Here is an 18,323-nt window from a genome sequence, read left to right on the forward strand (position 1 = left end):
CCACAGCCAATATTTTTTCTTATTCATGTTGACTGTGGTGAACTTACATTACAATTACACCAATACGGTGGAAGCAGAATTTGGCCAGCCCCCAATATTTTTCACCATTAGCTAAAATCTTCCTTAATTTGTCTTGTTTTCCTCTATGACAATTTGCCTTTGCCTCAGGTAAATCATACGTGAACCATATGAGCTGAAGCAATTTCTTAATGACTTGATTCTTGATGAGGACTCAGTGTGCTTTGTATAATGCACTAATTTAAAAAAAAAAAAAAAGTAATCAGATAATTATAAAATGGAAGGGGAGAAATCTACGCAACACTCCAATCATAAAAGACATCTAATACTTTGATATGATTGAGCTAATTTCCCAAAATGGTAACTAGAATAGTTGTGCCTTAGATGTTACATAGCAGTCAGCAGGGCAACTAGTTCCCTTCTATGGATGCACACTGCAAGTGTTGCAGTTGATATGCAAATACATATTTTGAACTGAAAGAGAAGAGCTTCTTAGGAAAACAAAAGTGTTCTCTACCTAAAGGTAAATCAGGATGGTCACAACGTGATATAAAGCTAAGGCACATTGAAATGTTCCTCTTCTAGCACCAGATGCATGTTTTGAAATCCCTGTTGTGAAATTAGACAAAGGGGGACGCTGCTCAGCTCTGGTTGACGTACTGCTACGGAGTAAACGTGAAGGGAGCAATGCCATAGGGCCCGGGACATTCGTTTCGTTACACATGCTATTAGGGAGACAGCGGTCCCAGTGCAGCATGCTGTTCTCTAATGTTGTCTTCTGCTGTCACCACTCCTGCAGAGCACTGGCTCTGTCGTATTAAGCAACCGAAGAAACAGGCCAAAATACGAGGGGCAACAGCAAGCGTGCCACTTCAGCGAGAGCCTCAGCGCACAGGGAGAGGCTGGGCTGCGCTAGACCAGAGAGGTCCACAGGACGGTCATCTAGGCGAAAGCTTCATTTGACATAGAACGGATGGATTTCCCACAAGGTCATCTCTGTTAGTGTGCAGAGGAGAGGGCAGCAGGATTTGGGAGCAAGGGAAGTCTCCATTGCACGTGATCAAGCATGTCTGAGACAGCATAGGTACCAGAGTGTTCCCATTATCTTTAAGTAACCCGCTGCCTCTTTGACTTTCACATCAGGGCCTAACGTTAGTGAATTAGCTATTAAAACCCCAGATTTTCCTTAACATCAACTTGACTTGCTGCACCTCAGTGCAAGCCAGTTTCCTCAAAACTCAGAGCTGTTCAGCTCTAAAGCTTTTACCTGGGCCTCTTTCTGAGTGATCTCCCTGTCATATTCAGGAGAGCTGGAGAAGAAATATCTCTGATTTTAATCACCGTATTTCATGAATAATCAGACAGATGATTTTTATAATTGCATTATTTAATTCGACAATGGCCCAGCTGTAAATGTCTGCATTTCTCTTTCTGTATCCCTGACACCTGCCCGAGGAGAGTCTAAAACCTTTTCCTGGATTTTGCTTTTGCTTGTGCTCTTCTGAAAAGGCAAGCTCATTGTGATTCCCGGACTTTGTGACGATTTCATCTCAACGGCAAGGAAATAAGTAGAAACCAATTTGCTGTCAAAACACAAGTCTGAGAATTGCTGGGTTACTACCCTCGGCAAAACAGAGGCTGTATCCCTTCCCCAGCTCCATAGAACTAATCCCATCGTGGACTGGATGCCACACAACAAAAATGACGTGCTTCACGTTCTGCTGGCCCGTGCACCCACCCAGTTTGTCCGTAAGACAGGTTGGCCCAATGCAGGTCACCAACAAAAGGTCTTACTTACAGGATGGGGTTGATTAAGAAGCAAAAACCAGCCCTTCAGAAATCCTGGTATTTCTTGTTTCTTTGAAGAAGGAGGGCTGAGTATGACTTCAGCATGAATTATTTTAATTGGTGGTTTTACAGACTTATGCATAGGCATGAAGAAAGCTTCAGCTATTGGAAGAGGCTCTTGTTTCTAAAGTCTTCTGACTTTAAAGACTTAGTGGGAAAGAACATATGAAATTGATATCTTCCAGGAACCACCATTCATTACCATTGTATCTGCATGAATGAATGACAAAAAAAGTTTTACAAAAGGAAATGAAAGGCCGGCGAATCATTTCCTATGTCATACAGAAACCTGCACATCCATCAGGCAGGATTATCTGGAGGAGGGGCTGGGATTGCAGGCTGCAGCAGTTAGGAGACTTACAAGCAGTTTCAGCTGCTCTCAGAACAAGTCTGAGGTGGGTGCTGCAACCTCGACCCCCTTCCCCTCCGTATTTCATACAATAATCTGGGCAGCTTCCAGTACTGTAAAATCCAATGTAATTATTTCAAACAGTAGCTATATGCAAACAGAGACAGAAATCCTTTCCCACCACGATTTCCTTAGTCAAGTTATGTAGAAGTTCTGCAAAGCACATAGCACAAAAAGGCACAAAATGGGCATAAGCCTTTAGTGACAAGCTGAGAGCAGAGGCTCTGAGAGCTCTTCCTCCCATTCCGATTGGAACCGGGTGGTTTAAAACTCAATACTGTTACGAGTTAACACATAGATAAAGGATTCACTCTTGCTGTGTGCTTTCTGAATCATCTGTTACTTTTCCATATCTGATTCCAAGGAAATCACAATTCATTTGGTAAGACATTTTTTTTTTACTTTGTTCTTCCTTTTTTATAGACTTAAAATACCCTCCTTCCAATTTTCCTCAGAAACTAAGCTGCTGGTACTTTCAGGGACCATAGCAATATTAATACTCGTGGTTTGCTATTTTTTCTGCATGAGTTTTGGGCAATCTGTTTTCACTGCATGGAGCCACCAGATGATCCCTCCTGAGTTCACTACAGTTCTCACCCTTCCAAATCTCTCCCACCCTACTGAGAAACATAAGGTCCCAGGAATGTGTACGCACCACAGCGTGTACACACCACAGCATGTCCTCTAGGCCGTGAACTTCAGCTAAACTGCGGGCCCTCCAAACCCCTCTTAAGAGTTGGTCTGGGCCAACAATCCATAAATGCCCTCAAGACTGAACATGTCTGTTCTGGCTTTGCCAGTCTGCAATACCAGGGGTCATGTCTCCACTTCAGATGCACCACTGCCTCTCCACGGAAATCGAAGGCATTGCCTCCAAACAGAGAAAAACACATCCTCCGTAAAACCGGGCACTGCACAAAAATTGCAGAGAACTGGCAATGCTGTCAGCGTAGGTGCTTGGATACTCAGTTCTCTGAAAGGAAATAGCTCTTAGTGCCTGGAAATTCTGAGTGATTTCAAGCAAAAAGAAAAAAAACAGGTGACACTGAGAAACCGTATGTATGCCCAGATGTTATACTTGAAAGAGCTAAAGACTTGCTTAGTAAGGAAGGGGTTAAAGACAAATATGTGCTCTAAAGCAGTGCTCCCTACCAAGTGATGTAATTTCAGGACGTGTTCCAGGCTTTTCTTCCCAAATCCTGCCTTTCTGAGGGAAAGGAGGGCAATCCCTAGAGAGCAATAGGAGAGCATTCTTCCAACTTGTCCCAGGACAGCAGTATGTGCCCAGGGAGAGGAGGAGAGAGCCCGTGCTGTGCTGAGAAACACAGGCGAGTGTTCATGTTGTGTGCAAGCTCTCTGGGGTGGGAGTTCTCACTCTCCTTTCTCTTGCTCATCCCTTTTGGTCCACAACATGGTGCACAGTGAGCCAACCCTCCGTGTTTTTCTACGACGCGTAGACTTATTTCTAGACACCTTCTCAAAAAGCTAAGAGAAAAGCTAACAAATGGTGCGGGGAAAATACCATGACAGGCATTTAAAGTGGTTTTTAAAATAACAGAAATTTACATATTTAAATTGTTTATAAATCTATAAATTATACACTATGTTATATTGTACATCTATTGTATGACAGCTGATGCTTTTGGAAGATGCTTGGAGAGAACTGTTTGTTCTAGGAATAGCACAATGGGCCATTCCAGTTGATGCTAACACTCTACTGGCTGTATCTGGTAAGAATTGCACAATTTAATGACTTTGTTACAAAAATTACCATAAAAATACATTACTGAAAAAAGAACAACATGTAAAGAATAACAAATTCCTACTGAACAATAGAGCATACCTGTCATTTATAAATCTATATTTAAATGCAAATAATGTTGTTTTGTTGTATTCATGACTGCTTGCATTGTCATTTAAATGCAAATTACTGTGTTTGTTATCATCCAAGAGAAGATTTTATATTAACTTTCATACAATATAGTCAGTTTAATGGAACCAGATAGACAAGTGTGACAATAGAGTGGATATTGATACAGAGGATTTTGTCAGAAATCAATAAAAAATAAAGCAAATGCCTTTAATATTATTTATTTCATCTGTTTCTGTTTTAGGCATGAATGGTGACAATACAGATTCTCAGAAGCTGAATAAAATTATTTCAGAAATACAGGCTTTACAGGAGGTTGTGGCTAGATTTAGACAACTTCGGCTAGATGCTACCGAATTTGCCTGTCTCAAATGCATTGTCACTTTTAAAGCTGGTAAGCAGAAAGAACCTCTTGCCTGTCTGGTCTGGTAACTATGAGGTTGCTACTTTAAAGCAAAAACGACATTTTAAATCAGACATAGCTTTATATCATCCAACAGGTTTCCCGGTATCGAATTCCAATAGTCAGTGCGGCATTTTGAAAGGCTGACAGTGGAGTGCTGGGGAACTAATGGGAACATTTAATTTCCATTGATAGCACTAGCTGAACTGTTTTGACCCACCCAAGAGTCACGCTGAACTAGTAACTGATTTGCTTTCCAGTGCCTACACACAGTGGTTCCGAACTGAGGAGTTTCCGAAACGCTGCCGCCATAGCAGCCCTTCAAGATGAAGCCCAGCTCACTCTGAACAGCTACATTCATACCAGGTGAGCAGTGTGTTCTCTCAATATTTCTGGCAGGTGTAGGGGTAAAATCCCGCTCCCACTGTAGCAAAGGTGACATTTCCAATGACTGAAATGGGGACGAGGCTGTTACAGCAAGTATACATTGGCTGTCAGCCTGCTGGGATTTGGCATTTCCTGATGAAAGAGAATCACAGAAAAGGTTGGAAAAGATTCTTAAGATCATCAAGTCCAACCGTTAACCAACAGTCCATTCATCCATGCCCCTACACGTCTTTTAAGTACCTCCAGGGATATTGACTCCACCACTTCCCTGGGCAGCCTGTTCCAATGTTGGATAATCCTTTCTATGAAGAAATTTTTCCTAATATCCAATCTAAACCTTTCCTGGTTCAACCTGAAGCCATATCCTTTTATCCTATGGCTTGTCACTTGGGAGAAGAGTCTGACCCCCACCTCGCTACAATCTCCTTTCAGGTAGCAGTAGAGAGTAATAAACTCTCCTCTCAGCCTCCTTTTCTCCAGGGCAACCCCAGTTCCCTCAGCCGCTCCTCATAAGACTTGCGCTCCAGACCCTTCACCATCTTCGTTGTTCTTCTTTGGACATGCTCCCGCACCTCGATATATTCAGACAAATGGAAAAGCGCTAAAAGGAGAGATCTTCCCCTGGGAAGTGATACTTGCTGAGGAACACTTTGCATTTCAGAAGGCTACATTTTCCTCTACATTTTATTCAGTTAAATATTGTTAATAGAGATGCTCAAAACAACATAATATCTCTCAGCAGTATGAGCACTTTTCACCCACGATCTCCAATCCCTTTGTCATTTCCCCCATTTTGCAGACACAGAAATCAGGACACAAGGAAGTTAAATAACTCTTCTAAGACACTACTCTGAGTTTGTTCTCAGGTTGAAATGGAAAGCCCAGAACTTGTGAATCCCATTTTGGTGCTGCAAGCAAAGGGATGAGAATCATTGTTTGGGAAGAAAATATTCCGCCCTGTCTCATTCAGGATAAGTCCCATGGGGTACAGAAATCTTAAAACCTGCTGTAAAAGTGTACAGGGGTGAGCCCAGGTATGCACAAAATTTACTGTGCAAAGTACAACCCCACACTCTGGAACAGCTGGCAGCTAGCCTCCTCCTATGGACCACTTCAGAGTGGTGGGACAGGGGAGAAGCCTGAAGGCTGCACCTAACATCTTCTGCAACAGCTGCTCTGGTTGGTTCAGGACTTCTGGGGAGAGCTGCGATAGGTTTTGTAAAGTCCAGGTCTGCGTTGCTGGAAATATATAACTACTGGGCTAAACAGTATCTGTTGTAAAAGATATCCTTTGACAAGGAAAAAAAGTGCAGTCCGCTGACAGACTGTCACATTGACTCCAATGGGATAGGGCTTCAGCTCGCGTTTCATTCTCAGGCTTGAATTTACCTTCCTGCCAGTGTTCCAGCAGTGGAATCGCTCGCAACAGGACAGAAGGGAGAGCAGACTGGAGAAGCAGAAAGTTTCTCCAAACCATCTACTCCTTTTAGGGAGTACCGCTGTATGCAGAGGTTTGAGACTCACGCTGGTATGAAGTCAGTGTAAGCACAACTAGAATACGTATCTTATGTTGTGTTGGCTTCAAAAGCTGGGAGAAAGGGTGGAAAATTTCCTATTACACAAATATATTACCTGGGGATAAAACACAGCTTCTTTAATAAAAAAAAATTCTTTCCAAATATGAATTGGTATTCAATGCATAAGGCAAGCAAAAGGGGGCAAAATGATTACCATGACAATCCAGCTAGGTTTAAATTGCACTTTAAATGACAGGGCATTTATTGTAGGTCAAGCTCTTCCCTGAACAGCATCAAGAACATAGTTGTTGTCTGAGGGACAAGTCAGAGCAGATCCTGTCTCTCTATTACTACAGTTCTGAGGGAATAAACAAAGGAGCTAATCAAAACCGAGACATTGGTCTGTATTCTGCTGATCTCCATTAAGAGAGTTTTCCCTGGGGTCAACCTTCTTGCTCATGTGAGTACAAACCACAGGGTTTTAGCACAGGCAGCAGGCACCAGAAAAATTTGCTGAATATTGGTCTTTTCTGTAAAGTAAAAGATTTTCTTTGGAAAAATATCTAAAAACTTCAACATGCTTTTTTCTCTCTTTGTCCCCCAGGTACCCCACACAACCCTGTCGTTTTGGAAAACTTTTATTGCTTTTACCAGCTTTACGTTCGATTAGTCCATCTACGATAGAAGAAGTGTTTTTCAAAAAGACCATTGGGAATGTACCAATTACAAGACTGCTTTCAGATATGTACAAATCCAGCGACATATAAATTACCTTAAAATAAACAGTCAGGATGGACAGTTTGAGAAGAACTTTTATCTGTGGAGAATAAGCCTCAACTAACAAAATCTACAGGAAGCATAAGCCTGGGAATGTTTAGCCTTTAAACTCATTGACAAAAAATACCCCAGTAGATATGATTCTGCTGCTCTGAACAGAGTGATTTAGATCATGGAGAGAATGCTTTGTTCTACAGAAAAAGTGAAAGTGCTTGGAATTTGGCTGCTATTCCTGTTACTACAGGATGGAGGCAATTCAGATGCCAGTCATAGTTAACAAAGACTGCGCTATTCTCTCATTTAACTGGCAGATCTGAGAAAAAATGTGAAAGAAGGTACTTTAGTTTGTTCGGTATTTGGAACCGGGTGACCAAACTTGGCTTCTGTTGTAACATGAGATGAGGTGGCCTTCAGAACTGTTTTAAAAGTAGCCTACGTTGGGAAAATGTTTGTAATATGATAGGCGACATTTAAGACCAGGTTACCAAAACATTGCTTCTGCTATAATACATCATGAAGTGGCCTTCAGAACTGATTAAAAAGTAGCTTATGACGGCAGCTCCATTCTTCCTGCAAAAAGAACTGGTGATCTTTGATGCGGATGTCACCACAGTTCGTTCGGTTAACATCTCAAAGACAGAAGAGCTTTATACACTTCCTCCCCGACCTTCCCTCCTTCTTCTTCCACGCAGGCAGACACACATTTACATTCACACCTGAAAAGATACAAGTCAAGAAAGGAAGACTAAAACAGCAAAACCAAATACAATGGAGATGACCGCGTCAGTGACCTGCTGGCTGTCCCGTTGGCACAGTGCTGAAACCAAAGGCAACGGTGGCCAAACTCTTTGTCAATGAGATGTGCAGAGAAGTGAAATGACTATTAAAAAAAAAATAAAATCAATGGAAGGAATTTCATTTCAAAGAAATAAGGGTTGTTGACTGATACAATGCTAACAATTTCCAAAAGTCTCCAATGCCTTTTTAGAAAACTCCAGGTTCTAATTTTGAAGCCTTGTTCGCGTACACCCTCTCACACACAAAAAACGTTATAAGCTGCTTATTTGATGTATGAAAAATGTAGAAAAAACATTTAAAGATAGCTGCTGTACTTTTCAAAATTTGATTTGTTATTAGGAACTAGCACTGAGAAAAATCAGCACTTGGACTATCATAGAATGAGTAAAACTTTTCCTGTACAAAGTGGATTAACTGATTTGTGAAGTTAAAAAGTTGTACTCATTGTATTTACAAAGAATAAAAATATATTGAATTTAAATTACTTTCCACTGTTCTTTTAATGCTTGTCCTTCTATTTCTGGATTAGTTTCTTCCATTGTACCACGCTTACCAGGGAACAGAAATATTCTCTACTATAATGGATTGCCTTGGATGCTGTGGAGTCCCCATCATCAGAGGTTTTAAAAAACAGGCTAGACAAACATTCAAGAAATAGCTTCGGTGATCCTGCCTTGGGGCAAAGGGACTTTGAGGTCCTGCATAGAGCTGTTTTCTGTAATTCAAATATACATCTGCTGTAAGGTTTCCTTCTCAAGGAGCCGACGCAGAGCTTTTTTTAGGACACAATACTAAATGGATCAGACGTCTAACCTAGCATAAGTCTTCTGTTCCATGTCATTACAGTTTTTAACATTGGGGAATTGTGCAGCTATAAAGGGTGATGAGTACAAAAACACTGCTTCAATTAAAAAGATTCTGTGGTTTTATTAAGGTGTCCAATTGTGTAATCACACCAAAGAAAGAGGTAAGCAACGCCCAGTGCACAGGAACAAGTTGGCAATAGGAGAAGGGAAATACAACACATGTCGCAATGAGTGACCAAAGAGCCACGCACATTAAAATGACAGGTGGAAATGTAGTGCATATCAATGGCTCATTGGTTTTCAGGAATACAGATCACAAGTGAAATCCTAGCTCCGTTGACTCCAAGCACAAAAATCTCACATTTCAGTGGTCAAAGTCTTCACCTCATCTCTCTTCCATTTGTGCAGTTTGCTGGGTCTCACATTCTGCCCTTCCCAAGACAGCCAAACCATAAAGTATCTGAGATGAGTCTTTCCATGAGCCAGGTGAGACAAAGCATAGACTACAGGACTTTGAAACATCTTCTGTACAAACTAGCATGGAGCACTTGAGAACGCGTTTACCACAGGGTATAGCACATTCTTAGAAAGACACCAATAAACACTTTATAAAGTTTTCTTACTGTGTCTGTAATAACCATTTTCTGCTCTCTACACTAGAAAGAACTGGACAGAGCAGAAAATCAACTGTGGCTCGCCACTCTGTGACAATTCAGTTTATGAGCTGAAGAAGTTGAACCCACTGCTGTGCAGAACCCATGACAGAACACTCATTTCAGTAAGACTCATGCTGCTATTTTGGAACAGCAATAAACACGAACTGCACCCATGCTATGAGGCAACCGCACTCTGCAGCCTGCTGTAGTCCCAGTCCCTAGATCACCTGAACTAGAAGATGCAACAAAGTGTACTGGCTTTCTCCCAGTTGCAAAGCAGGCAGAGCAATGGATGCACACCTGTATCTCATCCTCTTACCTGCAGGACCTAGCCCAGCTGCAGAGCAGACTCATGAGCTGGGAACAGTGCCCAGATCTCTGTTGTTTAGGTACAGCTGATCTCGGACCATGTCTTCCTCCCAGTACTGCATATTACCCAGAGACAGAACCGGTTACACTACACTAGAATTAGGGTCTCTAGTTAGCCTTGAAGGACTGAAGTCCAGGCGAAATTCCAGAGTCCAGCGCAGATGTCCCATCAATCTCAGAGGTTAACACTCCAAAGTCCTCACTTTGGAACTAGGAATACTTTGACATCAAGCATGCAGCCTTCTGCCTCTTCACCTTATTATTTTTTTTTTTCCCCCACAGCTGATGATACAGATTGCATCATCATCTTTTAAGGATGAGGTGTTTGCTTTGATTTCTGGAGGAAGCTCCTCTCAGAAAAGAATATTTGAGGAAAAAAAGAGGACACATTACTAAGTATCTAAACCTAAATAACAGAACTTAATATACATTTAGCCCTTCTTTCCCCATTTCCAAGAGTAACTCAACTTTTAAGCGTGATTCAACAAGCATAGATAATTTTCAAATTGATTTTACATTATCAAAAGCTTATTGAAAAGCTAGACAACTCCAGGCTGCAAGTGGGCTGTGTCAGTTTTGGTCCCTGGTTTCATTAATAGGACTGTGGGAGAGATTCAACACAGTCTTTGTTGATTATGAGGGGGAAAGAGCAATTATTTGAGCATTTAACTTTTCAGTGTAGCCAGTCACTAGTACTACACATAATCCAGTCAGCCACCACTGTTTTGCCAGCTTACTCTTTCACATCCAGATTTCCACAAATGAGGTTAATAGTCTTATTTAACAGAAACTAATAACTTTGCCAGTAAGTTTGTATGATGGTCTTGACGGTGATAAGTAATACTATAAAAAGGAAAAAGCAGTAGAGCCAAGTGTAAGCCAACATGTAATGTTACCAAATAGCACAAAACACTGGATCAGATTGCTACTAGTGTTCTTGAATCTGTGTTTAAAAGCATTTGGACAGGTAACTCCCACGTCACATTTGGAAGCATTACAGAGGCTTCTTCAGCCACAGAAGCATCTAGTGAGAAAGACAACTTCAGCAGTGTTGCTTGTGAACTGCAGTTCAGGCATCAACCACCTGCATTTCACCAGTGGTCATACAAGCATAATGCTACAGCTTCCCCTTCATTAGTGTTCAGTCAAGTACAGCTGGTTTGTGTGACATCATATCCATAATTGTATTTGTAGAGCAGAGCTATTTCAAATCTAGGACTGAAATTATAATATGATTATAGGTTATGTCAACATTCCTTTCTCTGTAGGATGGTGTAAGTTTCACTTGCTAGTTGAAGCTAGATTGAGGCTTCTTACAACAAGTAGAAAGGTACTCTTTTCCTAAACTTATTGAAGCCTACCATGAATGGGGTTCCAGCTTTGGCTCCATAACACAAGAACAGCCTTCAACATCTTTATTTGTTCTTTAACACTTGAGCAGCGAGTACCAGCACCTAAGGGTATTTAGTGGTGGCTCTTAATAATACAAGACTACATTGCAGCAAGGCTGAAACACCACTTCACTTAGTATAGTCAAGTCCCTGCTTCTCAGAAAGCAGGAGATACCCCACACTCAAGGTCAAGAGTGACAAAACATTTGAAGTGCATTTTCACTTTTATTTCAAAAGTTTAGACAAGTTACTTTAGTATATAAATTTGATTTTTCCTCTTACAGAATATAAAGATAATTCCCTCATTACTTCAGTATAAAGTGTTTTACAAGCTTGAAGACAATTGCATAAGTGTTTCTCACACAGGGTATCAGAAATAAAGCAGTCTTTCTACAGAAGTTCAGACAGATGACTACCTCAGAAACAGCATAGCAGTTTAGTCAAATACAAGTGAACACGTGACGCTACAACTGTGCAAGTTCAAGTAAGGCCAAGTCAGTAAACATTGTTAAGTCATTGCAAATAAGAGTGGAAAGGTTTGTGAGACATTGCAAGGGGTGGATGGTCTCATAGTATAATACTCTTAAATCAAGGACTCAGAGGGATTTAGCTAGAAGACAAGCGAGTTCTTTAATGCTATAAAGCATATGCAAAGACCAAGCAGTGTACTGATGTTAGTGAAGACTTCGTGCCCGTTTATCCTCAGCATGCTAAGACAAACTACAACCTCTTAAAACCAAGCATAAGAACCACTAATGTTATGAAGATGCCTTCAGAACTCAAGTATGTCTTATTTTGGATGGTGTGTAGTTTTTGTCTATTACTTCATCTTGTAAGAACATGTGAAGACAGCGCTCATTCTGTGCCAGTGGGTGGCCTGCAACCCTGGAGAGGAAGAAAAAAAAACCAAGCATTAGTGCTAACAAATCGAGTCTACTGGCCGCTACAGCCAGCGGAGCAAGGTTTTATACCAATAACCTATGATTCTGCACTTCAGCATAGATCCCACTTCCAGCTCACTGCTGGTGACTAGAACGATGTCTGGCAGCAAGATTTGTCATTCTCCCCCAGATGAATATAGTCCACAGGAATGCCGAGATAATTTTGATCATTTGGAAGCATGTTATGTCATCATATGCCACCTGCAATTGATGGGGACTATCAAAGTGCCCATCCTAGCATTAGGAAATTTAGAGTTCAGTAAGCCAAGTGGATTTTTACAGGTCTTGATACCTTTGTCACAGGACACCTTTCTAAAGGCAGCTGAACCCCTCAGTTCTCAGCTAATTCAGTAGCAGTTAGCCCAGGCAGAGTTAAAGACTTACTCCATCAAAGGGTGTGAAGGTCCTCTGAAGGCTCTGACACTCTGACACTGATGCACAGCCAGAGGGTACCAGCCATTCTGTTAATTGCAGATGTCTTTACATATGAAACAGAGGAGACACAGAGCTTGTCTATTCTAGAAGAGACCAGCACCTCTCCTGCAGATTTAGTTTTGTTCCACATATAGCCTGAGCCACCATCCTTTTAACAGTAAAGAAGCTGAAACTGAATTAGAAAACACTCCCAGGCTTAGAAGAAAGCCACAAGGTATTTGCATTTAAACACTTAAAATACCATGCAGCCTTCTGTGTAGAATCTAAATCCCTGGAAGTTGATCACTTATGGACATGAAAACCTAAAGCAGTTTGGTTTGAAAAAAGTTAAAGCCAGTTTGGTCAATCAAGACAGGCTTCTCCCTTTAAGAGAGAAAGCCCCCCATCCTCCTTAGGACAACCTTATGGCCTCTACATCTGTCAGAACATTTCTACTCCAAATGGAAGTTATCTAGTTGAACAGGTGTAATACATAGTCAATTCCAGTGGCTCAGCATCAGTACTTCCAAGCACTTTTGTGCTTCTTCTCCAAACATGTCTACTAGTACTTATTTCACCACAGGACAGATTCACCTGTCACTACTCACTTGTCAATTGAGGGTGTGCTTTAACAAGGAAGCTAAGCTCTCCTATTCAGCATTGATAGATTATTTCAAGTGCAGTCATAAAATCTATCAATCTTGCCAGGTTCTGGTAAATGGGCAGCGGCCTCCAGCACCAGTTCACAAGGAAGACAGTCTGGAATAATTAGTCAGTCTGGAATAATTAGTTTGAGTTTCTTACCCCCATCAGACTGAAGTTGCTGGCCTTGAACTTCAGGAGAAAAATATATAGGAGAAGATGAGGCAGCACATTCCTTCTGCCTTTCAGGAAAGCTTGCAAATTGGTGGCAGAATTGCAAGACTAGGTCTGATCTCCCAGATTCAGCTCTTAGTTTCACATGAATACCTCACCCTGCATTGGCTTATCCTCAATAGTCTTCGCTAAGGTGACCCTTACACAGAACAGCTGCTACCTCAAAAACGTTCATGTATCCCAAAGCCACATTCAGGCAGACAAGTGTGTTGCAACATAGCTACCCCTGTGAATGTCACTGTAGGTAATATTGATGGTGGTGCCAGCAAGCTGGCCCAAGAGAGCTGTAAAATCTAGAGGGACAAAGCTTCTCAACAACATCCTAGGTATCAAGAATTGGGATTGGTGCATCAAGACCTTTTTTGGATAAAGTGATATCAGTTATCTGAGGGGCTCTTCTCTAATTCTAGGAGTGAAGACCAGCTTCGAGAATGCAGTAACTTGAATGTATTATGCAAATTAACTTCAGGACTAACATCACTAGTACCCAGAGTACACAGTAGAAGTCTTAAAGCTTCTACATGGTTCGAAACTTTAACTAGTAATATTTGCTTGATGAGTTGGTCATGCCATTAGGATCAATTGATGAGGTTGAGTAACTAGGAGCTCTGCCTGAAGGATCTTGTTCCAGCTGTACTAGAACTACATCAATAGTAGTCTGCCACTACCTCAATACCTACATTAACAGCCTGCTTTTATGTTTCAAAGGAGGAAAAATTGACCAAGAAGTTTTACACTTTCACAAGATCAATGTATTACTTGCTGTAAGACTGAACAAGTGATACCAGTAAACTGGCCACTCCATTTCTGTCAGCTGTATTGAGTTTTTCAGAGATTCCAGTTAAGATGACTGTTTCACTGTCAGCTGCTTCAGAACATAAACAGCCCTCTCCCCACACACATTGCTAGACTCAGCATACAAAACTTTCAGTAAGTGCACTTCTTTCACTTTTAATGTAGAGGCTCAAGCCCGCATGGAAAAAAGTTGTACTTTGAAGGTCAAAACTGCCTTGACTGTACCACAGTCCATCTTACTATAAGCACATCTGCCTTCATGTAGTGTAAATGCAAAACTAGATGCCTTGGAAATCCATTCCACTTGTCTTTGAACTGAGAAAATAGCATTCTGAATCATTTTACCTGCTCAGAACCATTAGCAATACCTCTAATTGAGCTAACAAGCAACTACATGAAAAAAAATTAAGAGATTTCATACAGTCACACTTAGCTTACTTGCACAAGAAAGTTTTAGTGAACTAGTCACTTGCAACTCCAAGCCACACGCCTGAACTGACTAACAATAACTGACAAGCAGATGAAGTTCTGGCTTAACTCACAGACATCCTCTGTTCCTGTTAAACAGCATTACTATTGAACAAGATTAAAATGCTAGTGGAACTGACAAGCTTGAACATTCAAAGGGAGCAGTTGGGTCTGAACAGTGTTGGCTCTAGAGATCAGAAGAGCTGGTTAACTGTACTCCTTCTTACCCACTCTTTGGATCCACATTGTTAAAGAGATTAAAGTAGCTCTTCAGGTCACTATATGCAGAGCAGTTAGAAGTGTCAGATGGTAGAAGAAGAATCGTAAGACTTTGTTACTGTAATTTCTGCTCACCCTTTGAAAGGTAGTGACAGAACCCAAAGTCTCTATTTCAAACTATAGATGTGCATACCTCAGGTAGTGTTTTTACATTTCAGAAATATTCTTATGATGATTAGAGAAAATATGCATCATTACACAAGCTGATAATACCTCACATCTGCAATCAAAGTAAACTGCTGTAAGCCCATTGTAAGCTCCATTGTTCACCCAATGGAGGATACCTTTTCAGAAATGAAAAGGTAGAACTGTTTTGAATGCTATAATTTTAGTAGCAATTTGCATAAATTAACAATAACACTAACATTTGTTTCAGCTGTTCAGGTAAGCATTAAGACACCCAAACTAAACACTGGATAAGCAATGTTAGTATGTCCTACTGCAAGATTATGTGAAAGTTATTATTCTGAACCTAGTGCTACCATAGTTAGAGGATTAGCAGCTTTAATTCAATTTTCTAGACCCGAGTTCTGGGTTTGTCTCTAGATAGCTATACCCAACACTTACTTGTTTATGAATTGTTCAAGAGCCTGCTTCCTTTCCTCTATAAAGGAATCATCAAATATGCCATCGTCTCCTCGGAAGGGGAGCTGACGGAGAAGAGCTTTTCCTGGTAGAGGTGGTACCACAACCTGAAAGATTTAGAAAAGCATCCTTAAGCGCATCCTGTAAGCCAGTTTATACACTTCTTGTGCCACCTCTTCCTCCTAGAGGACCCAACTCAATTGCATTGCTAGTGAAGTAATAATACAACCAGAGAAGAACAGTATCTGCCACAGAGTTAGGCTGAATTCAAGTAGTTTAACCCTGAATTAACTCAAAACCATTAAATGGCCTCTGGCATTGTACAACTGAGGTTTGCTGAATCAAAGTGGTTCAGTTCTGGACATCTTCAACCACAATGTCTGTTCTATATGATATATATGCTTTAGGTCTATGAAGACTTGTATTTATCTCTTATTTTACCCACCTTGCTTTCTCTTTCTAGTTCATTCCTTAGCCATTCAAAGTCACTGTATCTTCTTCGGACTGTAGATTCTTTCAATTTGAAGATAGGTAGATTTGTCTGAAAACAAGAACATAAGCTATTGATTAGACAAATCAGAAGTTTTGATAAGCAGAAGCAAGAAACAAGCTGTTAAGTTACCAATTAGTTCCACCCTAGCAACAACAACAGTATTGAGAAACACTCAAGACAGAAATACAGATAAAGCTCTGTAAGCCATATGAGTAAGCTGTGCCTCAAACTGTGGACCTCATTTATATGGCATCCTTATCACTGGTATTTTGCCACCATATCACCTAGCAGAATAGCAGATTTGGTGATCACTTGAGGAGATGTTCCTAAGGTTGCACAAGCATCTGCTATTCTTACTTTCTCAGGAACTAGATTCCCAGTGCCAATATATGCTCAAAATCTCAAGGGGGGAAGGAGGGGGGAAGAAAAAGTTTTCTTAATCCACACAGGATCCTCTTATTACATTCAAGAAAGCATTTCAGGTACCAGCAGAGGACACTAATCAAGCTTACTGTACTTCTTTGCTACCTGATACAACATGGCCTCCAACATCTTTAAGAGCAAGTCCTACAGTGAATCCATCCAGGCTAGATGAAGCTGAAGATTTGCTAGTACAAGCTGCCAAGTTTGGATAGCTCCAAAGAAGCCAACAAGGTAGAGATGCAACACAACATCCAGTGCTGATGAGATCAGACTGTTTTGCTACAAAGTTAAACCAAGCAGAGCTTGATGAGGCAGAATTTTCCTAAACAAGGCTAGGAGTCAGCACCCAACTCCAGCACCCTTGAAAAAGACATCAAATGGGAGCCAAGCTATAATTCTGCACAAGACCATGTTAAATACATGAGCATTTTGATAGGCTTTTATGCAAGTTAGTGTAAGGACACCTACATTACTTCTGTTCATTCTTGGGGTGCAGGGTTATCCCATTGTTGTAATTCAGCTTGCACATTACTTTAAGAGTAGACGTCAAGAGAGCATTCTCCTAATGATATCCCCAGAACAGAAAGCACCACAATCACAATCTGAAATGTACGTGTTGTTGAGATGGCAAACTGGCTAGAGTGTTACAAAAATGTTCGTAGGAATTACGACTTACTAACAGTAAGACCAAGAGTCTATAACTGCCATACATAACCAGCACTAACAGAATAAAACTTACTGTCGTCAGACTGCATATTCTGTCTTATAAACCTTGAAAGAAGACTCCCAAGGAGTACCCTAGGAAGCTGATGTTCACACAGGACTACAGTTATCCCCAGTTTTCCTGTTGGCAGAAGCACAGTAGTCATTCTCAATTAGTGCCTTCTAGTTTTTGTTGGTTTATTTTTTTAAGTTGCAAGCCATCTCACTCAGCTTCTGGTTCCAGTTTGAGTGGATATCCCTGTATAATATCATTTGTAAGCCGTTATGCTTAACCTATCATTGACTGATACTTTTGGCTGCTTAGAACAGGTTGAATTGCAGAAATCCTTTTCCAGCACTAAGCAGCCCTATGACTAGATGCCATTGTATAACTACCAGCCAATAAGTTTTTGGCTGTCACAGCTCAACAGTACTCAAGACATTAGTTGTGTACTTTCAAATTATGCTATTTAGTCCATAATTTACAGATGACCAAGTACAGAGTAGTATATTGTTATGAAATCTCTTATTGCTAAATGTTTAAAAGTATTCAAGCTCTCCTTCCCAGGTAAAACCTTGTTGTTTGTACTAGTGAATAATAATAAAATTGCACTTAAGACTATTATGTCAGAAGTCAGGCTTTATTTATAAACACCCTCGTCTTGAGGATAAGAATACTCTACTCAAGAGTGAATAAAGCTAGGTCCCCCACAGTGCACAAAGGAGATTCCCAGAAGTGAAGTACTGGATTATTTTTCTCCGATTTCAGCTATTGGCTTTTTAACCAAGTTCAGCCTTCCACATGACATCAACTCTTTGTCAGTGTCCCGGGTAGAAGGTCCTTTACAATGTTTAACATATAGGCTCTCACCTGCAGAAGATATTCCATTCTCCTCTCAAGTTACTTGTAAGAGGGATTAGAAATGAATAAAAGCAGCTAAAACCCAATGAGTTCCCAGGTCTTCAGGAACTCTTTTCATGCTTCTGGGCATGAAGTCTATAAAGTTAATCTCTAAACAACATATCAGGCTTACAGGTATAATGTGGGGGTAGAAGCGCCAATTGAGCTCATTTTACCTTCTACATTCCCTTTTGAAC

The 18,323-nt window shown here is 40.8% G+C and overlaps 2 protein-coding genes across 2 annotated transcripts in view; one reads left to right on the forward strand and one right to left on the reverse strand.

The window, feature by feature from the left end:
• Positions 1–8,800, forward strand: part of NR2E1 (nuclear receptor subfamily 2, group E, member 1) — a 26,498-nt gene extending 17,698 nt beyond the window's left edge. The window contains exons 7-10 of the mRNA XM_009893864.1: positions 3,909–4,005; positions 4,390–4,539; positions 4,809–4,914; positions 7,057–8,800. Of these exons, the coding sequence (XP_009892166.1) occupies positions 3,909–4,005; positions 4,390–4,539; positions 4,809–4,914; positions 7,057–7,219 (516 nt within the window). The 3' untranslated portion in view covers positions 7,220–8,800. The remainder of the gene's footprint in view (positions 1–3,908; positions 4,006–4,389; positions 4,540–4,808; positions 4,915–7,056) is intronic.
• Positions 8,801–11,437: 2,637 nt separating this feature from the next.
• SNX3 (sorting nexin 3) lies at positions 11,438–17,052 on the reverse strand. Its single transcript, XM_009893866.1, has 4 exons — positions 16,997–17,052; positions 16,053–16,167; positions 15,590–15,714; positions 11,438–12,134 (listed from the first exon to the last, which is right to left on the reverse strand). Exons 1-4 carry the CDS (start codon positions 17,050–17,052, stop codon positions 12,029–12,031), a joined length of 402 nt encoding a protein of 133 aa, XP_009892168.1. The 3' UTR covers positions 11,438–12,028.
• Between the last annotated feature and the right edge of the window lie 1,271 nt (positions 17,053–18,323).

Source organism: Charadrius vociferus, unplaced genomic scaffold, assembly GCF_000708025.1.
Source record: "Charadrius vociferus isolate BGI_N301 unplaced genomic scaffold, ASM70802v2 scaffold129, whole genome shotgun sequence".
Classification (NCBI taxonomy): Eukaryota; Metazoa; Chordata; class Aves; order Charadriiformes; family Charadriidae; genus Charadrius; species Charadrius vociferus.

What these genes read in the sequence shown, in the direction of transcription:
- SNX3 (XM_009893866.1), bottom strand. Translation starts at nt 17,052, where the DNA reads ATGTGCAAGCTGAATTACAACAATGGGATAACCCTGCACCCCAAGAAT. An exon ending in CACCCCAAGAATGAACAGAA is followed by an intron (nt 16,168 to 16,996) that starts GTAATGTAGGTG and finishes TCTAATCAATAG; the next exon opens with CTTATGTTCTTGTTTTCAGA. An exon ending in CTTGAACAATTCATAAACAA is followed by an intron (nt 12,135 to 15,589) that starts GTAAGTGTTGGG and finishes CTTCCTCTCCAG; the next exon opens with GGTTGCAGGCCACCCACTGG.